The 16282-nt window shown below is 54.2% G+C and overlaps 1 protein-coding gene across 1 annotated transcript in view; it reads right to left on the bottom strand.

Moving 5' to 3' along the window:
- The window catches only part of patj (PATJ crumbs cell polarity complex component), a 51743-nt gene that overhangs the window by 21790 nt on the left and 13671 nt on the right, over positions 1-16282 (bottom strand). The window contains exons 20-22 of the mRNA XM_055058771.1: positions 15500-15568; positions 11831-12091; positions 11659-11746 (exon numbers count right to left, since the gene is read on the bottom strand). Of these exons, the coding sequence (XP_054914746.1) occupies positions 11659-11746; positions 11831-12091; positions 15500-15568 (418 nt within the window). The remainder of the gene's footprint in view (positions 1-11658; positions 11747-11830; positions 12092-15499; positions 15569-16282) is intronic.

The following is a 16282-nucleotide window of genomic DNA, read 5'->3' as shown; positions in this document are numbered from 1 at the left end:
GCGGAGTTCTAAAAGGCGGAGCGGAGTTCTAAAAGGAGGAGCGGAGTTCTAAAAGGAGGAGCGGAGTTCTAAAAGGAGGAGCGGAGTTCCAAGAGGCGGAGCGGAGTTCCAGGAGGCGGAGCGGAGTTCCAAAAGCGGAGCGGAGTTCTAAAAGGGGAGCGGAGTTCTAAAAGGAGGAGCGGAGTTCTAAAAGGAGGAGCGGAGTCTAAAAGGAGGAGCGGAGTTCTAAAGGCGGAGCGGAGTTCCAAGAGGCGGAGCGGATTCTAAAAGGCGGAGCGGAGTTCTAAAAGGCGGAGCGGAGTTCTAAGAGGCGGAGCGGAGTTCTAAAAGGCGGAGCGGAGTTCTAAAAGGCGGAGCGGAGTTCCAAGAGGCGGAGCGGAGTTCTAAAAGGAGGAGCGGAGTTCTAAAAGGCGGAGCGGAGTTCCAAGAGGCGGAGCGGAGTTCTAAAAGGCGGAGCGGAGTTCCAAGAGGCGGAGCGGAGTTCTAAAAGGAGGAGCGGAGTTCTAAAAGGCGGAGCGGAGTTCCAAGAGGCGGAGCGGAGTTCTAAAAGGCGGAGCGGAGTTCCAAGAGGTGGAGCGGAGTTCCAAGAGGCGGAGCGGAGTTCTAAAAGGCGGAGCGGAGTTCCAAGAGGCGGAGCGGAGTTCAAGAGGGGAGCGGAGTTCAAGAGGAGCGGAGTTCAAAGGAGGAGCGGAGTTCTAAAAGCGGGCGGAGTTCCAAGAGGCGGAGCGGAGTTCTAAAGGGGAGCGGAGTTCTAAAAGGAGGAGCGGAGTTCTAAAAGGAGGAGCGGAGTTCTAAAAGGCGGAGCGGAGTTCCTAGAGGCGGAGCGGAGTTCTAAAAGGCGGAGCGGAGTTCTAAAAGAGGAGCGGAGTTCTAAAAGGAGGAGCGGAGTTCTAAAAGGCGGAGCGGAGTTCCAAGAGGCGGAGCGGAGTTCTAAAAGGAGGAGCGGAGTTCTAAAAGGCGGAGCGGAGTTTAAAAGGCGGAGCGGAGTTCAAAGGTGGAGCGGAGTTCTAAAAGGAGGAGCGGAGTTCTAAAAGGTGGAGCGGAGTTCTAAAAGGTGGAGCGGAGTTCTAAAAGGTGGAGCGGAGTTCTAAAAGGTGGAGCGGAGTTCTAAAAGGTGGAGCGGAGTTCTAAAAGGCGGAGCGGAGTTCTAAAACGGAGCGGAGTTCCAAGAGGCAGAGCGGAGTTCAAGAGGCGGAGCGGAGATCTAAAAGGCGGAGCGGAGTTCTAAAAGGTGGAGCGGAGTTCCTAGAGGCGGAGCGGAGTTCTAAAAGGCGGAGCGGAGTTCAAAGGAGGAGCGGAGTTCTAAAAGGTGGAGCGGAGTTCTAAAAGGCGGAGCGGAGTTCCAGGCGGAGCGGAGTTCCAAGAGGCGGAGCGGAGTTCTAAAAGGCGGAGCGGAGTTCTAAAAGGGGAGCGGAGTTCTAAAAGGAGGAGCGGAGTTCTAAAAGGAGGAGCGGAGTTCTAAAAGGCGGAGCGGAGTTCCAAGAGGCGGAGCGGAGTTCTAAAAGGCGGAGCGGAGTTCTAAAAGGCGGAGCGGAGTTCTAAAAGGCGGAGCGGAGTTCCAAGAGGCGGAGCGGAGCAAGGCGGAGCGGAGTTCTAAAAGGCGGAGCGAGGAGGCGGAGCGGAGTTCTAAAAGGTGGAGCGGAGTTCCTAGAGGCGGAGCGGAGTTCTAAAAGGTGGAGCGGAGTTCTAAAAGGTGGAGCGGAGTTCTAAAAGGCGGAGCGGAGTTCTAAAAGGTGGAGCGGAGTTCTAAAAGGTGGAGCGGAGTATTAAAAGGTAGAGCAGAGTTCTAAAAGGAGGAGCGGAGTTCTAAAAGGCGGAGCGGAGTTCTAAAAGGCGGAGCGGAGTTCTAAAAGGCGGAGCGGAGTTCTAAGAGGAGGAGCGGAGTTCTAAAAGGAGGAGCGGAGTTGTAAAAGGCGGAGCGGAGTTCCAAGAGGCGGAGCGGAGTTCTAAAAGGTGGAGCGGAGTTCTAAAAGGTGGAGCGGAGTATTAAAAGGTGGAGCGGAGTTCTAAAAGGTGGAGCGGAGTTCTAAAAGGTGGAGCGGAGTTCTAAAAGGTGGAGCGGAGTTCTAAAAGGCGGAGCGGAGTTCCAAGAGGCAGAGCGGAGTTCCAAGAGGCGGAGCGGAGATCTAAAAGGCGGAGCGGAGTTCTAAAAGGTGGAGCGGAGTTCCTAGAGGCGGAGCGGAGTTCTAAAAGGCGGAGCGGAGTTCTAAAAGGAGGAGCGGAGTTCTAAAAGGTGGAGCGGAGTTCTAAAAGGCGGAGCGGAGTTCCAGGAGGCGGAGCGGAGTTCCAAGAGGCGGAGCGGAGTTCTAAAAGGCGGAGCGGAGTTCTAAAAGGAGGAGCGGAGTTCTAAAAGGAGGAGCGGAGTTCTAAAAGGAGGAGCGGAGTTCTAAAAGGCGGAGCGGAGTTCCAAGAGGCGGAGCGGAGTTCTAAAAGGCGGAGCGGAGTTCTAAAAGGCGGAGCGGAGTTCCAAGAGGCGGAGCGGAGTTCCAAGAGGCGGAGCGGAGTTCTAAAAGGCGGAGCGGAGTTCTAAAAGGCGGAGCGGAGTTCCAAGAGGCGGAGCGGAGTTCTAAAAGGCGGAGCGGAGTTCTAAAAGGCGGAGCGGAGTTCCAAGAGGCGGAGCGGAGTTCTAAAAGGCGGAGCGGAGTTCTAAAAGGCGGAGCGGAGTTCCAAGAGGCGGAGCGGAGTTCTAAAAGGAGGAGCGGAGTTCTAAAAGGAGGAGCGGAGTTCTAAAAGGAGGAGCGGAGTTCTAAAAGGCGGAGCGGAGTTCCAAGAGGCGGAGCGGAGTTCTAAAAGGCGGAGCGGAGTTCTAAAAGGTGGAGCGGAGTTCTAAAAGGCGGAGCGGAGTTCCAAGAGGCGGAGCGGAGTTCTAAAAGGCGGAGCGGAGTTCTAAGAGGCGGAGCGGAGTTCTAAAAGGAGGTGCGGAGTTCTAAAAGGCGGAGCGGAGTTCCAAGAGGCGGAGCGGAGTTCTAAAAGGTGGAGCGGAGTTCTAAAAGGTGGAGCGGAGTATTAAAAGGTGGAGCGGAGTTCTAAAAGGTGGAGCGGAGTTCCTAGAGGCGGAGCGGAGTTCTAAAAGGTGGAGCGGAGTTCTAAAAGGCGGAGCGGAGTTCTAAAAGGCGGAGCGGAGTTCGAAGAGGCGGAGCGGAGTTCCAAGAGGCGGAGCGGAGATCTAAAAGGCGGAGCGGAGTTCTAAAAGGTGGAGCGGAGTTCCTAGAGGCGGAGCGGAGTTCTAAAAGGCGGAGCGGAGTTCTAAAAGGAGGAGCGGAGTTCTAAAAGGTGGAGCGGAGTTCTAAAAGGCGGAGCGGAGTTCCAGGAGGCGGAGCGGAGTTCCAAGAGGCGGAGCGGAGTTCTAAAAGGCGGAGCGGAGTTCTAAAAGGAGGAGCGGAGTTCTAAAAGGAGGAGCGGAGTTCTAAAAGGAGGAGCGGAGTTCTAAAAGGCGGAGCGGAGTTCCAAGAGGCGGAGCGGAGTTCTAAAAGGCGGAGCGGAGTTCTAAAAGGAGGAGCGGAGTTCTAAAAGGAGGAGCGGAGTTCTAAAAGGAGGAGCGGAGTTCTAAAAGGCGGAGCGGAGTTCCAAGAGGCGGAGCGGAGTTCTAAAAGGCGGAGCGGAGTTCTAAAAGGCGGAGCGGAGTTCTAAAAGGCGGAGCGGAGTTCCAAGAGGCGGAGCGGAGTTCTAAAAGGAGGAGCGGAGTTCTAAAAGGAGGAGCGGAGTTCTAAAAGGAGGAGCGGAGTTCTAAAAGGCGGAGCGGAGTTCCTAGAGGCGGAGTGGAGTTCTAAAAGGCGGAGCGGAGTTCTAATAGGTGGAGCGGAGTTCCAAGAGGCGGAGCGGAGTTCTAAAAGGCGGAGCGGAGTTCTAAAAGGCGGAGCGGAGTTCCAAGAGGCGGAGCGGAGTTCCAAGAGGCGGAGCGGAGTTCTAAAAGGCGGAGCGGAGTTCTAAAAGGAGGAGCGGAGTTCTAAAAGGAGGAGCGGAGTTCTAAAAGGAGGAGCGGAGTTCTAAAAGGCGGAGCGGAGTTCCTAGAGGCGGAGTGGAGTTCTAAAAGGCGGAGCGGAGTTCTAAAAGGAGGAGCGGAGTTCTAAAAGGAGGAGCGGAGTTCTAAAAGGCGGAGCGGAGTTCCTAGAGGCGGAGTGGAGTTCTAAAAGGCTGAGCGGAGTTCTAAAAGGTGGAGCGGAGTTCCAAGAGGCGGAGCAGAGTTCTAAAAGGAGGAGCGGAGTTCTAAAAGGAGGAGCGGAGTTCTAAAAGGCGGAGCGGAGTTCCTAGAGGCGGAGTGGAGTTCTAAAAGGCGGAGCGGAGTTCTAAAAGGAGGAGCGGAGTTCTAAAAGGAGGAGCGAAGTTCTAAAAGGATGAGTGGAGTTCTAAAAGGCGGAGCGGAGTTCCAAGAGGCGGAGCGGAATTCTAAAAGGCGGAGTTGAGTTCTAAAAGGCGGAGCGGAGTTCCAAGAGGCGGAGCGGAGTTCTAAAAGGCGGAGCGGAGTTCTAAAAGGCGGAGCGGAGTTCCAAGAGGCGGAGCGGAGTTCCAAGAGGCGGAGCGGAGTTCTAAAAGGCGGAGCGGAGTTCTAAAAGGCGGAGCGGAGTTCCAAGAGGCGGAGCGGAGTTCTAAAAGGCGGAGCGGAGTTCTAAAAGGCGGAGCGGAGTTCCAAGAGGCGGAGCGGAGTTCTAAAAGGCGGAGCGGAGTTCTAAAAGGCGGAGCGGAGTTCCAAGAGGCGGAGCGGAGTTCTAAAAGGAGGAGCGGAGTTCTAAAAGGAGGAGCGGAGTTCTAAAAGGAGGAGCGGAGTTCTAAAAGGCGGAGCGGAGTTCCTAGAGGCGGAGTGGAGTTCTAAAAGGAGGAGCGGAGTTCTAAAAGGTGGAGCGGAGTTCCAAGAGGCGGAGCGGAGTTCTAAAAGGAGGAGCGGAGTTCTAAAAGGCGGAGCGGAGTTCCAAGAGGCGGAGCGGAGTTCCAAGAGGCGGAGCGGAGTTCTAAAAGGCGGAGCGGAGTTCTAAAAGGAGGAGCGGAGTTCTAAAAGGAGGAGCGGAGTTCTAAAAGGAGGAGCGGAGTTCTAAAAGGCGGAGCGGAGTTCCTAGAGGCGGAGTGGAGTTCTAAAAGGCGGAGCGGAGTTCTAAAAGGAGGAGCGGAGTTCTAAAAGGAGGAGCGGAGTTCTAAAAGGCGGAGCGGAGTTCCTAGAGGCGGAGTGGAGTTCTAAAAGGCTGAGCGGAGTTCTAAAAGGTGGAGCGGAGTTCCAAGAGGCGGAGCGGAGTTCTAAAAGGAGGAGCGGAGTTCTAAAAGGAGGAGCGGAGTTCTAAAAGGCGGAGCGGAGTTCCTAGAGGCGGAGTGGAGTTCTAAAAGGCGGAGCGGAGTTCTAAAAGGAGGAGCGGAGTTCTAAAAGGCGGAGCGGAGTTCCAAGAGGCGGAGCGGAGTTCTAAAAGGCGGAGCGGAGTTCTAAAAGGAGGAGCGGAGTTCCAAGAGGCGGAGCGGAGTTCCAAGAGGCGGAGCGGAGTTCCAAGAGGCGGAGCGGAGTTCTAAAAGGAGGAGCGGAGTTCTAAAAGGAGGAGCGGAGTTCTAAAAGGAGGAGCGGAGTTCTAAAAGGAGGAGCGGAGTTCTAAAAGGCGGAGCGGAGTTCCAAGAGGCGGAGCGGAATTCTAAAAGGCGGAGCGGAGTTCTAAAAGGCGGAGCGGAGTTCCAAGAGGCGGAGCGGAGTTCTAAAAGGCGGAGCGGAGTTCTAAAAGGCGGAGCGGAGTTCCAAGAGGCGGAGCGGAGTTCTAAAAGGAGGAGCGGAGTTCTAAAAGGCGGAGCGGAGTTCCAAGAGGCGGAGCGGAGTTCTAAAAGGCGGAGCGGAGTTCCAAGAGGCGGAGCGGAGTTCTAAAAGGAGGAGCGGAGTTCTAAAAGGCGGAGCGGAGTTCCAAGAGGCGGAGCGGAGTTCTAAAAGGCGGAGCGGAGTTCCAAGAGGTGGAGCGGAGTTCCAAGAGGCGGAGCGGAGTTCTAAAAGGAGGATCGGAGTTCCAAGAGGCGGAGCGGAGTTCCAAGAGGTGGAGCGGAGTTCCAAGAGGCGGAGCGGAGTTCTAAAAGGCGGAGCGGAGTTCCAAGAGGCGGAGCGGAGTTCTAAAAGGCGGAGCGGAGTTCCAAGAGGTGGAGCGGAGTTCCAAGAGGCGGAGCGGAGTTCCAAGAGGCGGAGCGGAGTTCCAAAAGGAGGAGCGGAGTTCCAAGAGGCGGAGCGGAGTTTTAAAAGGAGGAGCGGAGTTCTAAAAGGAGGAGCGGAGTTCTAAAAGGAGGAGCGGAGTTCTAAAAGGAGGAGCGGAGTTCTAAAAGGAGGAGCGGAGTTCTAAAAGGAGGAGCGGAGTTCCAAGAGGCGGAGCGGAGTTCTAAAAGGAGGAGCGAAGTTCTAAAAGGAGGAGCGGAGTTCTAAAAGGCAGAGCGGAGTTCCAAGAGGCGGAGCGGAATTCTAAAAGGCGGAGCAGAGTTCTAAAAGGCGGAGCGGAGTTCCAAGAGGCGGAGCGGAGTTCTAAAAGGCGGAGCGGAGTTCTAAAAGGCGGAGCGGAGTTCCAAGAGGCGGAGCGGAGTTCTAAAAGGAGGAGCGGAGTTCTAAAAGGCGGAGCGGAGTTCCAAGAGGCGGAGCGGAGTTCCAAGAGGCGGAGCGGAGTTTTAAAAGGAGGAGCGGAGTTCTAAAAGGCGGAGCGGAGTTCCAAGAGGCGGAGCGGAGTTCTAAAAGGCGGAGCGGAGTTCCAAGAGGTGGAGCGGAGTTCCAAGAGGCGGAGCGGAGTTCTAAAAGGAGGATCGGAGTTCCAAGAGGCGGAGCGGAGTTCTAAAAGGCGGAGCGGAGTTCCTAGAGGCGGAGTGGAGTTCTAAAATGAGGAGCGGAGTTCTAAAAGGCGGAGCGGAGTTCCTAGAGGTGGAGCGGAGTTCTAAAATGAGGAGCGGAGTTCTAAAAGGAGGAGCGGAGTTCTAAAAGGCGGAGCGGAGTTCCTAGAGGCGGAGTGGAGTTCTAAAAGGTGGAGCAGAGTTCTAAAAGGAGGAGCGGAGTTCTAAAAGGCGGAGCGGAGTTCTAAAAGGCGGAGCGGAGTTCCAAGAGGCGGAGCGGAGTTCTAAAAGGCGGAGCGGAGTTCCAAGAGGCGGAGCGGAGTTCTAAAAGGAGGAGCGGAGTTCTAAAAGGAGGAGCGGAGTTCCAAGAGGCGGAGCGGAGTTCTAAAAGGCGGAGCGGAGTTCCAAGAGGTGGAGCGGAGTTCCAAGAGGCGGAGCGGAGTTCTAAAAGGCGGAGCGGAGTTCCAAGAGGCGGAGCGGAGTTCTAAAAGGCGGAGCGGAGTTCCAAGAGGTGGAGCGGAGTTCCAAGAGGCGGAGCGGAGTTCCAAGAGGCGGAGCGGAGTTCTAAAAGGAGGAGCGGAGTTCCAAGAGGCGGAGCGGAGTTCTAAAAGGAGGAGCGGAGTTCTAAAAGGAGGAGCGGAGTTCTAAAAGGAGGAGCGGAGTTCTAAAAGGAGGAGCGGAGTTCTAAAAGGAGGAGCGGAGTTCTAAAAGGTGGAGCGGAGTTCTAAAAGGAGGAGCGGAGTTCTAAAAGGAGGAGCGGAGTTCCTAGAGGCGGAGCGGAGTTCTAAAAGGTGGAGCGGAGTTCTAAAAGGCGGAGCGGAGTTCTAAAAGGAGGAGCGGAGTTCTAAAAGGAGGAGCGGAGTTCTAAAAGGTGGAGCGGAGATCTAAAAGGTGGAGCGGAGTTCTAAAAGGCGGAGCGGAGTTCCAAGAGGCGGAGCGGAGTTCCAAGAGGCGGAGCGGAGTTCCTAGAGGCGGAGTGGAGTTCTAAAAGGCGGAGCGGAGTTCCTAGAGGCGGAGCGGAGTTCTAAAAGGCGGAGCGGAGTTCCTAGAGGCGGAGTGGAGTTCTAAAAGGCGGAGCGGAGTTCTAAAAGGCGGAGCGGAGTTCTAAAAGGAGGAGCGGAGTTCTAAAAGGAGGAGCGGAGTTCCAAGAGGCGGAGCGGAGTTCCAAGAGGCGGAGCGGAGTTCTAAAAGGCGGAGCGGAGTTCTAAAAGGAGGAGCGGAGTTCTAAAAGGCGGAGCGGAGTTCTAAAAGGCGGAGCGGAGTTCTAAAAGGAGGAGCGGAGTTCTAAAAGGCGGAGCGGAGTTCCAAGAGGCGGAGCGGAGTTCTAAAAGGTGGAGCGGAGTTCTAAAAGGCGGAGCGGAGTTCTAAAAGGAGGAGCGGAGTTCTAAAAGGAGGAGCGGAGTTCTAAAAGGCGGAGCGGAGTTCTAAAAGGCGGAGCGGAGTTCCAAGAGGCGGAGCGGAGTTCCAAGAGGCGGAGCGGAGTTCCTAGAGGCGGAGTGGAGTTCTAAAAGGCGGAGCGGAGTTCCTAGAGGCGGAGCGGAGTTCTAAAAGGCGGAGCGGAGTTCCTAGAGGCGGAGTGGAGTTCTAAAAGGCGGAGCGGAGTTCCTAGAGGCGGAGCGGAGTTCTAAAAGGCGGAGCGGAGTTCCTAGAGGCGGAGTGGAGTTCTAAAAGGCGGAGCGGAGTTCCTAGAGGCGGAGCGGAGTTCTAAAAGGCGGAGCGGAGTTCCTAGAGGCGGAGTGGAGTTCTAAAAGGCGGAGCGGAGTTCCTAGAGGCGGAGCGGAGTTCTAAAAGGCGGAGCGGAGTTCCTAGAGGCGGAGTGGAGTTCTAAAAGGCGGAGCGGAGTTCTAAAAGGCGGAGCGGAGTTCTAAAAGGAGGAGCGGAGTTCTAAAAGGAGGAGCGGAGTTCTAAAAGGAGGAGCGGAGTTCCAAGAGGCGGAGCGGAGTTCCAAGAGGCGGAGCGGAATTCTAAAAGGCGGAGCGGAGTTCTAAAAGGCGGGGCGGAGTTCCAAGAGGCGGAGCGGAATTCTAAAAGGAGGAGCGGAGTTCTAAAAGGAGGAGCGGAGTTCTAAAAGGCGGAGCGGAGTTCTAAAAGGTGGAGCGGAGTTCTAAAAGGTGGAGCGGAGTTCCTAGAGGCGGAGCGGAGTTCTAAAAGGTGGAGCGGAGTTCTAAAAGGCGGAGCGGAGTTCCAAGAGGCGGAGCGGAGTTCTAAAAGGCGGAGCGGAGTTCTAAGAGGAGGAGCGGAGTTCTAAGAGGAGGGGCGGAGGTCCAAGAGGCGGAGCGGAGTTCTAAAAGGAGGAGAGGAGTTCCAAGAGGCGGAGCGGAGTTCTAAAAGGAGGAGCGGAGTTCTAAAAGGAGGAGCGGAGTTCTAAAAGGAGGAGCGGAGTTCTAAAAGGTGGAGCGGAGTTCTAAAAGGTGGAGCGGAGTTCTAAAAGGCGGAGCGGAGTTCTAAAAGGAGGAGCGGAGTTCCAAGAGGCGGAGCGGAGTTCTAAAAGGTGGAGCGGAGTTCTAAAAGGCGGAGCGGAGTTCTAAAAGGAGGAGCGGAGTTCTAAAAGGAGGAGCGGAGTTCTAAAAGGTGGAGCGGAGTTCTAAAAGGTGGAGCGGAGTTCTAAAAGGCGGAGCGGAGTTCTAAAAGGCGGAGCGGAGTTCCAAGAGGCGGAGCGGAGTTCCAAGAGGCGGAGCGGAGTTCTAAAAGGCGGAGCGGAGTTCTAAAAGGAGGAGCGGAGTTCTAAAAGGTGGAGCGGAGTTCTAAAAGGCGGAGCGGAGTTCTAAAAGGTGGAGCGGAGTTCTAAAAGGAGGAGCGGAGTTCCAAGAGGCGGAGCGGAGTTCTAAAAGGAGGAGCGGAGTTCTAAAAGGCGGAGCGGAGTTCTAAAAGGAGGAGCGGAGTTCTAAAAGGAGGAGCGGAGTTCTAAAAGGCGGAGCGGAGTTCTAAAAGGCGGAGCGGAGTTCCAAGAGGCGGAGCGGAGTTCCAAGAGGCGGAGCGGAGTTCCTAGAGGCGGAGTGGAGTTCTAAAAGGCGGAGCGGAGTTCCTAGAGGCGGAGCGGAGTTCTAAAAGGCGGAGCGGAGTTCCTAGAGGCGGAGTGGAGTTCTAAAAGGCGGAGCGGAGTTCCTAGAGGCGGAGCGGAGTTCTAAAAGGCGGAGCGGAGTTCCTAGAGGCGGAGTGGAGTTCTAAAAGGCGGAGCGGAGTTCCTAGAGGCGGAGCGGAGTTCTAAAAGGCGGAGCGGAGTTCCTAGAGGCGGAGTGGAGTTCTAAAAGGCGGAGCGGAGTTCCTAGAGGCGGAGCGGAGTTCTAAAAGGCGGAGCGGAGTTCCTAGAGGCGGAGTGGAGTTCTAAAAGGCGGAGCGGAGTTCTAAAAGGCGGAGCGGAGTTCTAAAAGGAGGAGCGGAGTTCTAAAAGGAGGAGCGGAGTTCTAAAAGGAGGAGCGGAGTTCCAAGAGGCGGAGCGGAGTTCCAAGAGGCGGAGCGGAATTCTAAAAGGCGGAGTTGAGTTCTAAAAGGCGGAGCGGAGTTCCAAGAGGCGGAGCGGAATTCTAAAAGGCGGAGCGGAGTTCTAAAAGGAGGAGCGGAGTTCTAAAAGGCGGAGCGGAGTTCCAAGAGGCGGAGCGGAGTTCTAAAAGGTGGAGCGGAGTTCCAAGAGGCGGAGCGGAGTTCTAAAAGGAGGAGCGGAGTTCTAAAAGGCGGAGCGGAGTTCCAAGAGGCGGAGCGGAGTTCTAAAAGGCGGAGCGGAGTTCCAAGAGGTGGAGCGGAGTTCCAAGAGGCGGAGCGGAGTTCCAAGAGGCGGAGCGGAGTTCTAAAAGGAGGAGAGGAGTTCCAAGAGGCGGAGCGGAGTTCTAAAAGGAGGAGCGGAGTTCTAAAAGGAGGAGCGGAGTTCTAAAAGGAGGAGCGGAGTTCTAAAAGGTGGAGCGGAGTTCTAAAAGGTGGAGCGGAGTTCTAAAAGGCGGAGCGGAGTTCTAAAAGGAGGAGCGGAGTTCCAAGAGGCGGAGCGGAGTTCTAAAAGGTGGAGCGGAGTTCTAAAAGGCGGAGCGGAGTTCTAAAAGGAGGAGCGGAGTTCTAAAAGGAGGAGCGGAGTTCTAAAAGGTGGAGCGGAGTTCTAAAAGGTGGAGCGGAGTTCTAAAAGGCGGAGCGGAGTTCTAAAAGGCGGAGCGGAGTTCCAAGAGGCGGAGCGGAGTTCCAAGAGGCGGAGCGGAGTTCTAAAAGGGGGAGCGGAGTTCCTAGAGGCGGAGCGGAGTTCTAAAAGGAGGAGCGGAGTTCTAAAAGGGAGGAGCGGAGTTCTAAAAGGAGGAGCGGAGTTCTAAAAGGAGGAGCGGAGTTCTAAAAGGAGGAGCGGAGTTCCAAGAGGCGGAGCGGAGTTCCAAGAGGCGGAGCGGAGTTCTAAAAGGCGGAGCGGAGTTCCAAGAGCGGAGCGGAATTCTAAAAGGCGGAGCGGAGTTCTAAAGGCGGAGCGGAGTTCCAAGAGGGGAGCGGAGTTCCAAGAGGTGGAGCGGAGTTCTAAGAGGCGGAGCGGAGTTCTAAAAGGCGGAGCGGAGTTCAAAGGCGGAGCGGGAGTTTAAAAAGGGAGCGGAGTTCTAAAAAGCGGAGTTCTAAAAGCGGAGCGGAGTTCCAAGAGGCGGAGCGGAGTTCTAAAAGGAGGAGCGGAGTTCTAAAAGGCGGAGCGGAGTTCTAAAGGCGGAGCGGAGTTCGAAGAGGCGGAGCGGAATTCTAAAAGGCGGAGCGGAGTTCTAAAAGGCGGAGCGGAGTTCCAAGAGGCGGAGCGGAATTCTAAAAGGCGGAGCGGAGTTCTAAAAGGCGGAGCGGAGTTCCAAGAGGCGGAGCGGAGTTCTAAAAGGAGGAGCGGAATTCTAAAAGGCGGAGTGGAATTCCTAGAGGCGGAGCGGAGTTCCAAGAGGCGGAGTGGCTTCTCACCCAGGATCAGTTTCCCAACAGATGAGATGCTCTCCACGTCAGACTTCTGCAGCTCCTCGTCATCCTGAGAGTCTCTCCTCACCTGGAGCTGCAAGCAGAACCTTCCTCAGGTTATAGACGCATCACAAGGTCCAGAAACAGACAAAACCAAACAGAACCAAACAGAACCGACCTCCTGTGGACTTCCTGCTTGGCCAGCGGACCACAACGTCCAGTCCTCCCAGGATGAAGCAGGCTTCCTGGGCAGCGGGCTCTTCTCCTCTTCATCCTCCTCTTCATCCTCCTCTTCATCCACAGCCATCTCCAGGCCCTCTTCCGCTGGCAGGAGGTCAGAGGTCAGAGAGGAGGCGTAGCGAGGCAGACCTCCGTCCAGGATCAGTTCCGGTTCCTCCTGGCAGGAATAATCTGGAAGCTCCGACTTTTCACTGGGACCCTGAAAAAAAATCAATCAGTCGTTAGAGATCGAACTGGACCTGCTGGGCGGTTCTGGTCCCGATCCATCAGAACTAACAGAACCAGAGCATCCTCCTAGCAGCCAGACACAGTGGAGGTGGTTTGACATGGAACCAAGATGTTCCGGTCCAGCAGAACCTCGTGAAGGAGAAGATCCAGCCATCAGAACCGGGCCTGGAGCCGGTTCTGATGGCTCCAGGACCAGCCGAACCATGACCCAGTCCACCAGCATGTCCCCCTATGATAGGCTCAAACAGGTGGCCTAGTCAAAGGGTCCTGATCGTTCCTCCAGGTGGTCAGGTCGGGAGAGCAGAGAGGGTCAAAGGTCATCTACAGGTATGTCAGCACCAGTTGGAGGCTGGTTCTGAAAACGGAACCATCAGAACTTTTGATCCTGAACCATTCTCCATCATCTTCTGTTTAATGTGGTAGATTTAAACGGGTCAGAACCGTAGAACCCGGTCACGGAGTGAATACTTTTCACAGCTCTGAGTAGAACAGCAGAGGGAAGCTCTGGCTCTGAGGGAGTGTGAGGACAGAGAAAGTTCTGCTGAACTCCCCTGGTCATCAGGACTTGGCGCTGAGCCCGGTCCGGCCCAGAGCGCCTCCTCAGCACATCCTGAGGGATTCTCCTGCTCCCTCCAGGAAATATTAATGGCAACACTTAGGCTAATTCCCTGCCGCCTCGTCCTCAAGGACTCTGCCGCCTCATTTGGACCGGGGAAGCGGGCCCGGCCCGGGAAGCGGGCCCAGTCCTGCCGTAATGGAGGTGAGGAGCAGACGGCGGCTAGCGCTCTGCAGACTGATGACTGCTGGCCTCACATCCTGAAGATTTAAAGATGCTGCGTTTAATATCCTCCCATTAGACAATGAGATGACGACGAGCCGGCCCGGCCCGGTTACAGCCAGGAGGGAGACGGTGGACACACTCAGAGGGTCCTGCAGAGGTCGGGATGATTTAAACTGACTCATGTAGGTGCTGGAGAACGGGTCCAATCAGAACCGCTGGGGGTCCCAGTGTTTCCAGGACGGTCCAGGAAAGCGGTTCTGCTCCAGCTGAACTTCATCTGAACCCTGGAACTGATCCAGAACCGATCAGACTCTGTCCTGGCTCCGCACCCCCCCATCCCCCCCACAGAGTAATCAGATTACTGCCGCAGCGTTTGCTGGTGCAGGCTCCGCCCCCTGCTGCGACCTCCAGGAGTTAACGAGGCGCGGCGGCGGAGCGGGGTCCCTCTCTGGTCAGCCTGACACAACGATCCACAGAGACGGGTCGGAACCAACCAGCAGAACTTTATGGAGACATCAGGGAGCCGTGAGCCGTGAAACGACTTCAGCTCAGTGAGACGCATGTAAAACAGGAAGTGAAGAGGAAGAGGAGGAAGATGCCTTCCAGGGACCAGAGCAGGTCAGGGTTCTAGTTCTGGTGTTCAGATCAACTTTTCTACATAAAATAACTGGATAAAATGTTGATTTGCTCCATTAATAATCTGTGATTTTAAATATATGAACGAGGCCAGAACCAGAACCTGGGTCTCTGAAACGTGTGTCTCTGTGTTTTTATGTCACTGTAGATAATCAATAATCAAACACGTGGATCAGTGGTCCAGTCAAAGTCTCCTTCGCTGAAAACAGCCAATTGGAGAGAGGAGGAGGGTCTTAGTGCTGTCAATAACACTTGTGCGCTCTGCTAGGCTACATCTTCTCCCCCTTAGCAGAGCCTGCCCTGAATGCTAAGCTCGTTAGCATCGCCAGTGGTGATGCTGTATAAACGGTTTTTCTGTAACAGGAAGTTGTTTCTTCTCAATTAGCACATTTAGCATACATGAGAGTGATTGACAGCACTAAGTCCCGCCTCTTGGCTCTGTTTTGGTGCCTTTCTTCAAATGGCATCTCAGGGTTTCGGCCGGTAAGCAGTTTTCTGGAAGTTTGTTCCAGATCTAGGTGCAAAGAAGCCAAATGAGGTTCTGGTTCTGAATGGAGAGCAGAACCTGGACCAGGACCAGAGCGGTTGCTCCATTAGTATTTTAAAGTCGATCATCCCAGTGAAGGTCCTGTCCACCCCCTGCTGGAAGAACGCGGCTACTACAGTGTTTCTGATTATCAAACCCTAGAGAAGCATTTTGATTTTACTTAGTGAAAAATGTTGCTGCCAACCATCCAGAGGCTCTGAGGTCAACGTGTCCCCAGTCCGGCTGTGGCTGGGAAACTGCTCCCCCTCCAGGCGGATGTGGTTCTGCCAGCAGGTCATTACTGTTATTTGCTTTGTGCATCAGGAGGCGAGATGGAGCAGAGGGAAGCAGAGCAGCAGCAGCACTGCAGTAACAGAGTACTGCAGGACTCTATGTACTGACACGGGGGGCTGCATGTCCTCACAGCAACCCCCCGTCCTCCTCCCTCCGGCCGCCTCACTTAAAGAAAGATGCTGCGGGTTGAGCTGATGGAGCACTTTATAGCATCGAGCCATGGCGCTGAGTCAGCAGAGGGAGAGGAAGGTGAAAGAGAGGAGAAGATGGAGGGGGGAGGAAGAGGATGATGAAGTGAAGGGAAGCAGGACGACAGTCAGAACAAAGCGAGCTCTCAGAGTGATTACTGATGCTTCAGCTGCTGCACTCTGGACTGGGAGAGACACTTTCCAGTCTGAGATCCACTGGAACACCCCACTGGGAACTGGGAGCAACCAGCAAACCCCCAGTCAGGACTCCAGGCCGACTTCCTGTTCCAAAATGGCGGCAGCAGGAGGCGGCGGCGGTGAAACATGTCGGTCTGACACGAGACGCCTGTTAGAACAATCCTGCAGCGCCTCATTATGGAAACTAAAGGTTAAAATTACAACTGAAACAAATATTATTTTGATTAATGGAATTTAAAAAATTGGGTGATTCTGCAGATTTTTCCCCGTCATAAATATTTAAATAATTCACTTAGTCTTCAGAAGAAAGAAATGAACATTTTATTGGCTGAAAAGCAGTAACATAATTAACTGAATAATAACTGGATGAAGAGCTGATCAATAGATTTTGCCACAATGTGAACCAGGTGAAGCTAAAACTGCCAACAGAGGAATTTGTTTTTGCTCCAACTCTGTGGAGTCTGTGTACTCCAGCTATCAATTCATTGATTGCTAAATTATTTGCAGATAATTTCAATAATGATTTCAGTTCTACTCGAATGATGTTTGTAAGCGGTACTGCGGGCCGTCTCCGATTCCTTTTAATGATTCCACCATGTCACCAAGGGAGGAAGCAGAATTTGAGGACTTTAACTGATATGGAATAACCAATCAGAAGATTTTAAAGTCATGACATCATCACCAGATCTCCTCCACTCCATTTAGACGTCTGCTTCTGATCCATAAGCTGCAGAGCATCGGGAACAGGGTGCTTACCTCTGGAAGCGGGCTGCCTCCAGGAGAATCCTGGATCAGGTTCTCTCTGCCGGGATCGGCTGCTTCCACCTGCAGAAACAGGAAACGGGTCGACCAGGAAACTGGAAAAAGCAGCTCAGGTTCAGCCAGAGCCAAAAGGATTCTGTGTTCAGCAGGTTCTGAACCAGAGAAGAAACAAGTTCTGAACTCAACAACTTGTGAACAGGAAACCCAAGAAACCATCGATCAACTCTGTCCAGATCTTCTCTGGTTGGCCATGAAGCTGCACCAAATATCTGAAGGTCCAGAACTCCACATTTAGTCCGGATTAACTTCTGACCTAAAACTAAAACTCTGGGCCAGGAAACGTCCATTCAGGCCAGCATCCAGGCCGGCTGAGAATCCAGTCTTGTGGGATGAAGATGATATTTCTTCTCACCCTGACCGAGGGTGAGAAGGTCCAACTGGGTGTGATCAGCCTATCAACATCAGTGATGTGCAGTGAGTCATCATATCATCATGAAAAAATAATATATAATGATAAAATCATTTATGTTGCTATTCTCACCCTGTGGTTTGTGATATATTTATTTTTCATGTAGCTTAACCAATTCTGACTATTTTTTCTTCAAAATCACTCAAGTTTCACATTTTCCCATTGAAATGCTCAGAAGTGCAGCAGGTGAGGCAGCAATGAGCCAAGCCTCACCTGGACTGATCAACGTCTCACTAACTGCACTGGCTGCCAGTCTATAGCAGCTCCTGTCTGAACGGCGCCAATATAACGGTTAAAAATATTGAATA

This window comes from Poeciliopsis prolifica, unplaced genomic scaffold (genome assembly GCF_027474105.1).
Source record: "Poeciliopsis prolifica strain line A6 unplaced genomic scaffold, Auburn_PproV2 SCAFFOLD002, whole genome shotgun sequence".
NCBI lineage: Eukaryota > Metazoa > Chordata > Actinopteri > Cyprinodontiformes > Poeciliidae > Poeciliopsis > Poeciliopsis prolifica.
Note: the sequence above shows the minus strand (reverse complement) of the source record. Positions and strands in the feature narration are given on the sequence as shown.